The sequence below is a fragment of the Mus pahari genome, chromosome 1 (assembly GCF_900095145.1).
Source record: "Mus pahari chromosome 1, PAHARI_EIJ_v1.1, whole genome shotgun sequence".
Classification (NCBI taxonomy): Eukaryota; Metazoa; Chordata; class Mammalia; order Rodentia; family Muridae; genus Mus; species Mus pahari.
In genome coordinates this window covers 155,109,293-155,119,989 of record NC_034590.1, presented here as the reverse complement: position 1 = coordinate 155,119,989, position 10,697 = coordinate 155,109,293, and the positions used below count along the sequence as shown (strand labels likewise).

Sequence of the window (10,697 nt, the reverse complement as noted above, 5' to 3'; positions counted from 1 at the left end):
GTCTGCTGAGAGTGTTTAGCCTGTTGGAACAGTGTCTGCTGAGAGTGTTTAGCCTGTTAGAACAGTTTCTGCTGAGAGTACTTATCCTCGTCAGCAGAGACCATCTGACCTCAAATTGTCTGGGTTTGGATTTGGCGATGTTGTGCCTCCATAATTCCTACCAAACAGCTCACCTGATTATCCTTTCCAGTTACCAGAAACTCGGCAGCTCCTGTGGTTGAGGCGCTTTGCTGGCGGCACAGCAGGCCTGGTGTTCCTCACTGCTCTCTCAGGTAGGCTCAGCCCAACAGACGTACAGCATCTCCATCCAGTTGGAAGTGGCATTTTGTACTGGCTAGCTTTGTGTCAGCTTGACAAAGCTGGAGTTATCACAGAGAAAGGAGCTTTAGTTGGGGAAATGCCCCCATGAGATCCAGCTNTGGGGCATTTCCTCAATTNGTGATCAAGGGGGAGAGGCCCCTTGTGGGTGGGACCATCTCTGGGCTGGTAGTCTTGGATTCTATAAGAAAGCAGGCTGAGCAAGCCAGGGGAGNCAAGCCAGTAAAGAACATCCCTCCATGGTCTCTGCATCTGCTCCTGCTTTCTGACCTGCTTGAGTTCCAGTCCTGCATCCTTTGGTGATGAACAGCAGTATGGAAATGTAAGCCGAATAAACCCTTTCCTCCCCAACTTGCTTCGTGGTCATGATGTTTGTGCAGGAATAGAAACCCTGACTAAGACACATTTCTTGCCTGACACTCTCTTCTTCCTGCTGCCTCTTCATCTTTTTCTGTCATGCTCGGCTCCTTCACACCCAGCATCCTTTCTGTTTCCTGCCCCTCTGTCTACTCAGTTAAACAAAACTATTTATCATTTACTGAATCCACACTGCATAAGTTCAAATCAATTTCTGGCTTTAACTGGGAGTTGCAAGCTGAGTACAAAACAGAGATGATGACCATAAGTCATGTGCATAGCGTGCTTGGAACAGCGCCTGGCATGTAGCTGCAGCTGTGTTAGTTGTGTGGTGTAAGCTTTATCATTACACATTACACTAGAGTGGTCACACAGGCAGCCTGTGCTCAGTGAGGGTCTAAGATGACAAGTTCATTGGAGCTCAGACCCATGTAGGCCTGTCCTCCTAAGAGTTTTAACATTTTTTACTTAAGTGCACATGTGTGAGAGTGTGTGCCACATGTGTGCAGGTATGCAAAGACCAGAAGAGGGCATTGCATTCCCCTGTAGTGGAGTTACATATGCTTGGGAGCCACCCAGCGTGGGTGCTGGAAAGCTCTGGGAGAGCAGCAACCACTGAGCTGTCATCCCAGCCCTAGGCTTCTCGTTCTTAAAGGTGTGTTCACCTTCCCTTCCTCACCTTGGAATGCATTGTCTAGTGTAGAACTAGATGTATCTAGTGTGGTTAAGTTAAACTCAGGTTAACTAACCATTAGCTTTCATTCAGTTACGCTAGCCACACTAAGCCCTCGACAGGGGTAGGACAGGGTTCCTGGCTAGTGTTTGCAGGAACCACATAGAACACTTCAGTTACCACAGACAGTTCTATTTGCTAGTGCCGCTCAGCCATGAAAATGACATTAATCTAACCAGTCCATGCTACTCCGATTCTCTGCTTTTCACTTCTTCTTTTCTGTATAAGGTGAATTTGAATTTTGATGTTATAAGTCATGTTTACAAAATGATTCAAATTTCTTTGACTTCGTTGATAATAGTAGATCTATCATCCATTCATTCAGACCTGCCTTCCTTTTGTGCTTAGACAGGATTTAGTTTGTAAGTTTGTGATTTTTTTTTTTTTTTTGTATTTTCTTTGCTCCTTCAACAAATATTTATCAAATCCTTGGGAAGACAGACAGATAATGCACAACAAGGGCATCAGCATCACTCGGTGCCATGAGGAGGTAAAGCAGCATGAGGGAGAGGGGTGGGGCAGAAGGGAAGGGTGCAGGTTCCTGTCATCAGGGGATCCTTTCGTGCTGATGTGTGAGCAGGGACTGAGGGAGCGAGGAGTCAGTCAGGGACAGGAAGGACACAGAGTGGAAGCTTCTGGTCTCCAGCAGAGAAAGACATGCTGGGGTCTTGAGGTCAGAGGGGAGAAGGATTCAGGGTGCTGCTGGGTTCCTATAGGGACTGATGTGTGTTCTCGCTGAGAACACTGTGAGACGTTCTTTCTGTTCCCACTTGCGTGTTTCTCTATTATCCTCCAAATTATTCCTCCATCTAAGTCTGGGCAGGAGATTTTTCTGTGTTCGGAGCTAATACTTGGTCTTCATTTTAATAACTGTGTATCTTCTCACGCAGGGGCTTTTGTGGCAGGGCTGGATGCTGGCCTTGTTTACAACTCCTTCCCCAAAATGGGAGAATCTTGGATCCCAGAGGATCTCCTGACCTTCTCCCCTGTCCTGAAGAATGTTTTTGAGAATCCTACCATGGTTCAGTTTGATCACCGGCTTCTGGTAAGTGTGCTGCTATGTGCTACTGGGCATGGGAACCCCACACCAAGTATCGGGTGCCAGCGAGGCACTGATGGCCTCAGGCCACAGGGCAGTAACTGCTTGTTCAGGCAAATAGTGCTAACTCCCCTCAATCCTGCATGTGCCCAAGTGCCAGTGCAGCAGAGGGGTGGTTATTAGAGAACAGAGCAGAGCACACAGCTATGGAAGAGCCCTAAGGGTGCCTTATTAATACTTTTCCATTTATTTAAGTTGATAGGTACTATGGGAGCCGTATTAAGACTGCCCTGGCAGCCTAAGTATGATGAGCTGTACCCAGAAGACCCCCATGAAGCAGTAGTGTTAAAGAAGGCAGGGTAGGATCACAGGGCACAAGGCGTAAGTGATAAGTGAGTGGCTCCAAGAGAAGCTTTAACATAACAAGAAGTTAGATGTAACAATACATGTAAGGAGGGAGCAAAGGAGACCCTAGAGTTTCTCCTGCAGCATTCTTAAAACATAACCAGCAGAAACAGAACCTCTAGAGTGAGTGTTAAGCTAGGGGTAGGATGCCATCAGTTAGAGGCATGCCCAGTGTGTGAAGGTAGACAGGGAGACGTGGAGAGGACCATATCCTTGGTCTAGGGCTGATATTCAAGGTCGTCTCCATCCCCACCTCTACACAGTGTTTTAGCATAAGTAAGCTGGGATTGGGTCTGCCCCTATAGCTCCTTCTGAAACATATAGAAATATGATAGAAGACATTCTCTCTGGCATAGATGGAGATAAGAAACGTTCTTGCCAAACCCAGACCCTTCTGGTTTAAATGGAAACCGAGATTTTCATTGTCTTTACCAGCTGGAAGCACTGCCACTCCCACTCAGGTTAAACCCTCTCTGTGCTGAAGTCAGCCCTGCTTTAAGATAGTAACTCCAGTTCCAGAGGCTTCCACAGCTCCTGTGGCCTCTGCAGGCACCACATGCACACGGTGCACAGACATGCATGCAGGCTAAACACCCATGCCCAAAAAGATAAAAATAAGACTTTGCAGAAAATGTACAGTTAGATGTGAAATTACAGCTAAGGATACAAGGTCTGATTTAAAAAGCAAGACTCTCCCCCAAGGGAAGGGATGTATGTACAAAGTAGGAAACATAAACCTGGTGGTGCCCGGGTGACAGTGCCACCCAAGTTGGAGCAGAAGGAGATGGTGGCAATGCTAATTTGGAGCAGCTGGGGTGGGTAGCATCCTAGTGACTAGGAAAGTTGTTCCTGGCTGACGAGTGGTGTGAGATGTGTGAGTTAAATGGGAGTCAAGGTGACAGAAATCCTAGCTGCACAATGACCATCTTTCTCTCTTGTAGGGAGTCACGTCCGTCACTGCCATTACAGTGCTCTATTTCCTGTCCCGGAGAATCCCCCTCCCTCGAAGAACCAAGATGGCAGCGGTGACTCTGCTAGCGTTGGCATATGCACAGGTACCCAGGCCTTCTCGGTCTGATGGCATGTCCCAAACAAAGCTAATGGTAATAGTAGATAAATGATGATATAAAGAGTGGCAATTGTGTTGCCACAAGAGGAGTAACAGATGGCTAATAAACACAGCAGCCTTTTAATATTAGAGAGGAGCAACTAAAAATACTAACCCCTGCTTTGTGCTTGTCGCTGTCTGGAGAGCTGAAGCTTGGCTGTGAGGGAGCAGGCAGAGGTGATGGATTAGCATGGGTCTAGGAAGATGCACACATTTGGATATTCTTAGCGACACCATGAGCCTATAATAACTTTCTTCAGAGGGCAATTAGACAATATAATATATATTATGTATAAGATATATAATATATAAAGCTTTGGTCCCCAAAACTAACAGTTGTCTTAGAAAAACTAACACACTAAGAGCTTTGAGGAAGGAAACTCAGACTTGTGATGGTAAAACTGGAAACAAACTAAGCCACTGCTGGATGGCTCTGCTGCGGGATGCAACACAGCAGTTTAAGAAGAGCAAGGGTTTGTTTTTAGGATTTATTTATTTACTTTATGTATATGAGTACTTTGTTGCTGACACTCCAGAAGAGGACATCGGATCACATTACAGATGGTTGTGAGCCACCATTTGGTTGATGGGAATTGAACTCAGAACCTCTGGAAGAGCAGCCAGTGCTCTAACCGCTGAGCCATCTCTCCAACCCAGAACATGTATTTTTAACAACATAGAACTATATTTATCTCTGTATCCCAGCACTTGGGAGGGAGAGGCAGGTGAGTTTAAGGCTAGCCTGGTCTATATAGTGAGTTCTAGGCCAGCCAGGGTTACACGGTGAGACTCTGCCTCTAACAAACAACAAAAACAGAAAACTGTGTCTCTCTATAACCACAGACATGAAAAGTAAGGCATATAGGATGGTAGCAGTGATGACCCGTGGGGACAGGAAGCAGGAGCTGGGTGTGGTAGCTCATGCTCATGATCCTAGCACTCTGGAGACCGAGGCAGTAGGATTGCTTGCACCATGACTGACTGCATCCTGGATTTCTTTATTTTATGAATGCTTGCTTCTGACATGGGGTACATGCGTTTGTAATGTCTGAGAGAGCGTGGAGGTATGTGAAGTCACTTTGAAGATGACTGCTTTTCTTCTTTCTTCTACCACAGGTGGCCCTGGGCATTAGCACTCTGCTTCTGTATGTCCCAACTCCACTGGCTGCCACACACCAGTCAGGTTCCTTGGCTCTGCTCAGTGGTGCCCTTTGGCTCATGAATGAACTCCGAAGAGTCCCTAAATAATTCTCAGAGGATCATTTCCTAGGACTGGAACTGCCTTGGAAATTCATCGCCTAATACAAGAACTTAGCCTTTTCTAAGACGGTGGTATTGACATGCCACATGGTTTCCAAATCGGTCAAGTCATTCAAAACTGCTTTGAGATGGGCACTGGATCAAGAATATTACTAAGGTGTGCTTATACCAGAGGTTTCCTTTAAAACTCTGTTGCACAAACAAGCATCTGCCGTTTGCTGCTTCGTAAGAGGCAGGCTGACTTCTTAGATCTTGGTTTCTATGTGCTGCAGAAAACTGTCCACTAGTCAGGCTTCTGGTGACAGTGACAGATTCAGGAGCACGGGCCCCTGTAGTGACTTGACCAGTTGGCTGGTGACTGAATGTTAGTTTGTTACCAAGGTCTAGGATTATCATATTTTCTGGTTTTTATAAGCAGCTAATATTTGTGAAGTGAATATTCTTCCATGCATACATGTGTATTTGTGTTACTATATGCCATGTGTGTACAGGTGCCCATGGAGGCCAGGAAAGGTGCTGGGTCCCTGGAGCTGGACTTAAAGGTGATTTTAATATGCCTGAGACGGGTGCCAGTAACCAAACACAGGCCCTCTGGAAGAGCGGCAGGCACTTTTAACAGCTGAGCCATCTCTCCAGCCCTGGAGTGAATATTATTAAAGTTAAATGTTGACAGTTTCAAGTTTTAAAAAAATATATGGAGGCTTAACATGTCTGACCTGAGGTTGCATATTTGCAGTTTCTGAGCAAGATGATCAGGGTTTTTTTTTTTAACTCTAATAATAATTCTGTAAGTCTCAGTGTATCCTAAAGGGTACTGTTCTTAGCTAGTCTTAGCAAAAGCAAACACACGTGTTTTACTCCTCAAGTCCCAGGCCCTGCTGGGCAGTGTTATTGCACAAATGAGGTTCCCTCAACCTCAGAATTCAAGAGTCATCCTAGACCTATGCGATCACAAGGCCTCTGAACAGGACTGGGCTGGTTTTAAGTTCTGCCAGCTTGTTCCCATTCCCTCCAAATCGCTACCGCACCTTCCATGCCTCATTTAACCTGTGGGGCCTGTTTGTGTGTCAGCAGGGTAGGAACTCCACTAGACAGGACCCTTCCAAGAAGAAGACTTCAGCAGGGTAGGAACTCCGCTAGACAGGATCCTTCCAAGAAGGAGCACAGGGCAGGAGACTCCAGCCAGAGACCACATGGAACCGGTTTATAGTCACCCCAAGCACATGGCAACCTGAGTCAGCTCAAGTCTCAGATATTTGCTGCAGGTTTTTGTTTGTTTGTTTTTGTACTAAGTTAAGCATGCTCAGAACAGATCCGGTGTTTAGCTGTTTAACTGCTTTACGGTTTCTGTGTGATCCTGGGGAACAGAGATCATCTTATTTTTGTATCTGTATAATTCACTGCCAACATACAAACACACACACACACACACACACACACACACACCAAATACTAATTGAAGAAAGAATGGATTGGTGGAAAATATACAACTGTTAGTGGAAAATATATAATTATTGATTTATGCCCCAAATGTCTATTTCAGAAAAATCCATTGCACACTTAAAGGATTAAATAATTTCCTTTAATGTTTTCAACAGTCTGTCCACAATTCTGTCAATTGTTTTTAAATTATAAAGGTAATTAAAACATGTATTTTCAGTCAGCTAACCCAGGATTTTTCTTTTCTTTTACCAGCCCTATGGGATTGATTAGGCCATAACTCTTATGACATCATTTAATTTTTCTAAGAATTTACCTATTATTGTGTGTGCATGTATATGACAGGGACTATGCATTGTACATGTGTGTGCATGCAGAGAAAAGGGGACAACTCCTGTGAGTCGGTTCTCTCCTTCTGTCTTTGTGTGGCAATTGCTTTTTACCTGTCTCACTGGCCCAGGTCTGTGTCTTCAACCTGCACTGAGATCTGGTTTCCCGAGGCAGGGTCAGTGACTGCTTACAGTGAAGATGGTTGCAAAGACCAGCTCTGATAATCAGTTTAGAATAGCAGTTTACCCGCAGCCCTCCTGGTCTTGGGATAAATGGTGGGTTCTATATGGGCATATGCCACATGGAGCCACATAAGAGTGACTGCCGCCACTCCAAGGTGCTGCACGTTTTCTAGAACTCCACATCTATCAGAATATTAAGAACTATTGCATAAAATTTAAGAATTCCACAAAAATTCTTTTTTCCACCTCCTGGCTGACAAAATTCTTAATGTAAAGCATGTAAAAAGAGCAGCTCGGCCACCAAAAGCAGGGCGGTCCCAAAGCCTTAGTCCTTAAGGTCATGGGTCACAGCGGAAGAAGCCATAGCCACTGCAGAGACCATGCTAAAGTTAGAAATCCTGGAGGAGATGTGGGGTATACTCCAGCTTCAACTAAATGGACAGTGTGAAAGGAGAACTTGAACAGAAATCTGACCAGTTGGAGGGCTCGGGATCCTTGCTGGCAGAGGCGGGCTTGAGTAAAGGGGCAGAGCCAAACTCTAGGTGGGCTGGACTCACCAGGACTGCCTTTAAACTGCGGTAGCTCAGATTTAGAGTGTCCTCCAAGGGCCCATCTGTTAAAGACATTGGTCCCCATGGTGGCATTATTGGGAATGGTGGGACCCTCATGGCCACAGCTTCCTAGAAGTTCTTTACATCATTGGAGGACGAGCGAGACTCCCAACTCCATCCTTGCATCCTGGCCATGAGCTAAGCATCCACTCAGCTACACACACCTGCTGCAACATACACTTCATTGCAGGCTCAGAGCAAAGGGACACCTGACTACTGAGTTGAACATCTACAGCTGTGAACCAGAACAGCCCTTTCTCTTTATAAATGATCTCAAGTGTTTGGTTACAGTAAACGGACTAGCAGGCTGGGGGTGGGGGTGGGGGTCAGGGGTCTATTAGTAGTTGTCCTGCTTTAAGGAGAGGTTCAGGAATAGACATCTTCAAGCTTGTCTGACATGCAGGCATGGTTAAACATCCTATGACTTAGAACATTTTCAACTTAAGTTTTTATGCAATGGAAGCAATGATCTGGTTCATATTTGAAAAACTGGAAGCCCTTATAGCATGAGCAATAACTCCATTTTACAATGTAAAAGAGTCTTTTTACTGCTCCGATTTCCAGAAATGAAAATGGTCTGCTGGTGTGTGGTTCTCCTCTGTCCCTCTAATGATAGCATTAACAAACAAAAATAATGAAATACTAGGCCAAGGGGAAATATGAAACACTTCAATGACAGCTGATGGGGATATAAAACAAGACAAAGCTGGCTTAAAATAGAACCTTAATAAGTCTCCCATCAAAACAGCCTGGGATGGACGGGAACCCATGCAGGGTACAACAGCTTTTTCAGTTAGATCACATCCAAGTTAGGAGGAGGGTGGAGGCCAAGGACAGAGCCACCCACAGTACAGACCATTACCTAAAAGTATTTGATTTCAATCACTGTTTTGCGATCATGGTTTACAAAAATACTTGTTATTCTGTATTGTTAGACAAAGGTGCCAAAACTTGGTTTTTAGTCCTCATTTTTGAACATACTCATTTTTATAATGCCAGCAAAATCTTCACGAGTTTGGCAGAAGTCTACCATCCCCACAGCAAAGACTGAGGGTAAAACGTAAACTAAGAGACCGATTTAAGAGACTCTGAAACAGCCAATGTTACTCCTACTTAATTCCTAGTCCAGCTAAAATGAAGTCACATACAAATCCCAGTCTGGAAACTTCCCAAGAATCGCCACCATGTTCCATAATGAGGTAGATATCTCTATTAGGCATTTGTACCTTCATTCAGATTGTAATTATTGGAATATTGTGGGTAAGAAAAAAATTGTGCAAAGTTAAGCTAATTGCTTAAACGTAAAACCAAAAGTATTTTAAATACTAAAACAGATGCAGCGAAAATTTGGCTAATGAGATTCCCATTTGAAGTCTACCCACAAGGATGAGTCGAGAGCAGTTCCATATAATAGAGTGTCCCTTCTTGTTCTTAACCTATGGCACTCCGGGAAGCCTTACAGTAATAAAGGTAAGTTTGGCCCCATAATATGAAAGCAGTAAACGGGATATGATGCACCAAACAGAAACTCAAAGACTAATTAAAATAAATTAAGAAACATATTTATATTGAGAAATGATAAAGATAGGCATCCTGAGATTTTTTTTTTCAACTATAAAAAGAATGTAGGGGTATCAATGCGAAAGGCTGCCGTAATGATTAAATGATATATAGTAAAGAACACAACATTCTTAAGAGGGATACAAATAGTGCTTAACAGATGGTAGCTTCTAGTAGCATCAGGACGAAGAGGAAGTTGAGTAATGAGAGCTTCACAACCATTACCACCTCCCCCCTCCAGCCTCAGTTGGAGCCCATGAATATGGCCACTGTTAACCTGCCCTGCGACTTCTGACTAGAGCTCTCAACATACCAAGACAGCTATATAGAAACCAAGATAAAACTAAATGTTCCCTGAGGAAGCAAATGGCTAGTAAGAGCATTTTAAAGTAGCATTAAAAAAAAAAAAAAAAGCAGAGGCTAACTCACAGGACTTAAAACTTAGAATGATAGAGAATGGAGATAGCTAAAAGACATAAATGTCAACCTCACAGTCCTAATGAAAAGTAGAGGACATGAAATGAAAGAATCTTTGCTAGGTGTGCACTTATCTAATGTGCACGCATGGTGGCACACACCTGTAATCATAGCACTCAGGAGGCTGAGGCAGGAGGACCACTGAGAACCAGACCAGCCTGAGTTACTTAGTGACACCCTGCCTCAAGGAAGGAAGAGGGGGAAGAAGAGAAGGAAAAAGGAGGAAGGGGGAGGAAGAGAAGGAAGAAGAGGAGGGATGGGGAGAGGAGATGATAATTGAGAACTTGCCTAACTGCTAAGTCAGTACTCTCATCCTCACGTTGGCTTATCCCTAAGACCATCTTGACTTTTTTGTCTTATTTCATAAATCATTTCCTTCTGTTCCCGGTAGGAATTTATTATCAAAGAAATTCATTTTTATTCCTTTAGACTCTTTTTTTTACTTCTGTATTCCAGCACTAGAAATAAAAGGCTTTGGCAAAATGGAAATGAACCAGGCTGCAAAGAGACAGAGGCAGGGAGACCAGGGGTTCAAGGCTGGCCTTGACTACCTAGAAAACGGCTCGGGAGACCTGCCGTACTCCCCAAAAGAAGAAATCAAACTCCTGCTTCAGCCCTGGGAACAATCCCAGGCGGGCCCTCATGGAGGAGCTGATGATCGTGGACTACAGTATGGAAGGCTGGCTGCAAAGAAGCCCATCTGAGAGGCAGTAGGTGAGAACATAGGGAATATGGCTTTCCTCTCCCCATCATTGGGAGAGCTATTTGTGACAGACATCCAGGAAGTGGCCAGGTTGTTCCATGGCAGACTTATCTAGTTATTCCAAAGTTTAGAATTTGCTGTCTTTCGGACATCTCAAAAAAAAAAAAAAAAAAA

The 10,697-nt window shown here is 44.4% G+C and overlaps 1 protein-coding gene across 1 annotated transcript in view; it reads left to right on the top strand.

Moving 5' to 3' along the window:
• LOC110325962 (cytochrome c oxidase assembly protein COX15 homolog) overlaps positions 1-6,907 on the top strand; it is an 18,711-nt gene extending 11,804 nt beyond the window's left edge. The window contains exons 6-9 of the mRNA XM_021204133.2: positions 191-272; positions 2,299-2,453; positions 3,794-3,907; positions 5,077-6,907. Coding sequence (XP_021059792.1) covers positions 191-272; positions 2,299-2,453; positions 3,794-3,907; positions 5,077-5,208 — 483 coding nt within the window. The 3' untranslated portion in view covers positions 5,209-6,907. The remainder of the gene's footprint in view (positions 1-190; positions 273-2,298; positions 2,454-3,793; positions 3,908-5,076) is intronic.
• The last annotated feature ends 3,790 nt before the right edge of the window (positions 6,908-10,697 follow it).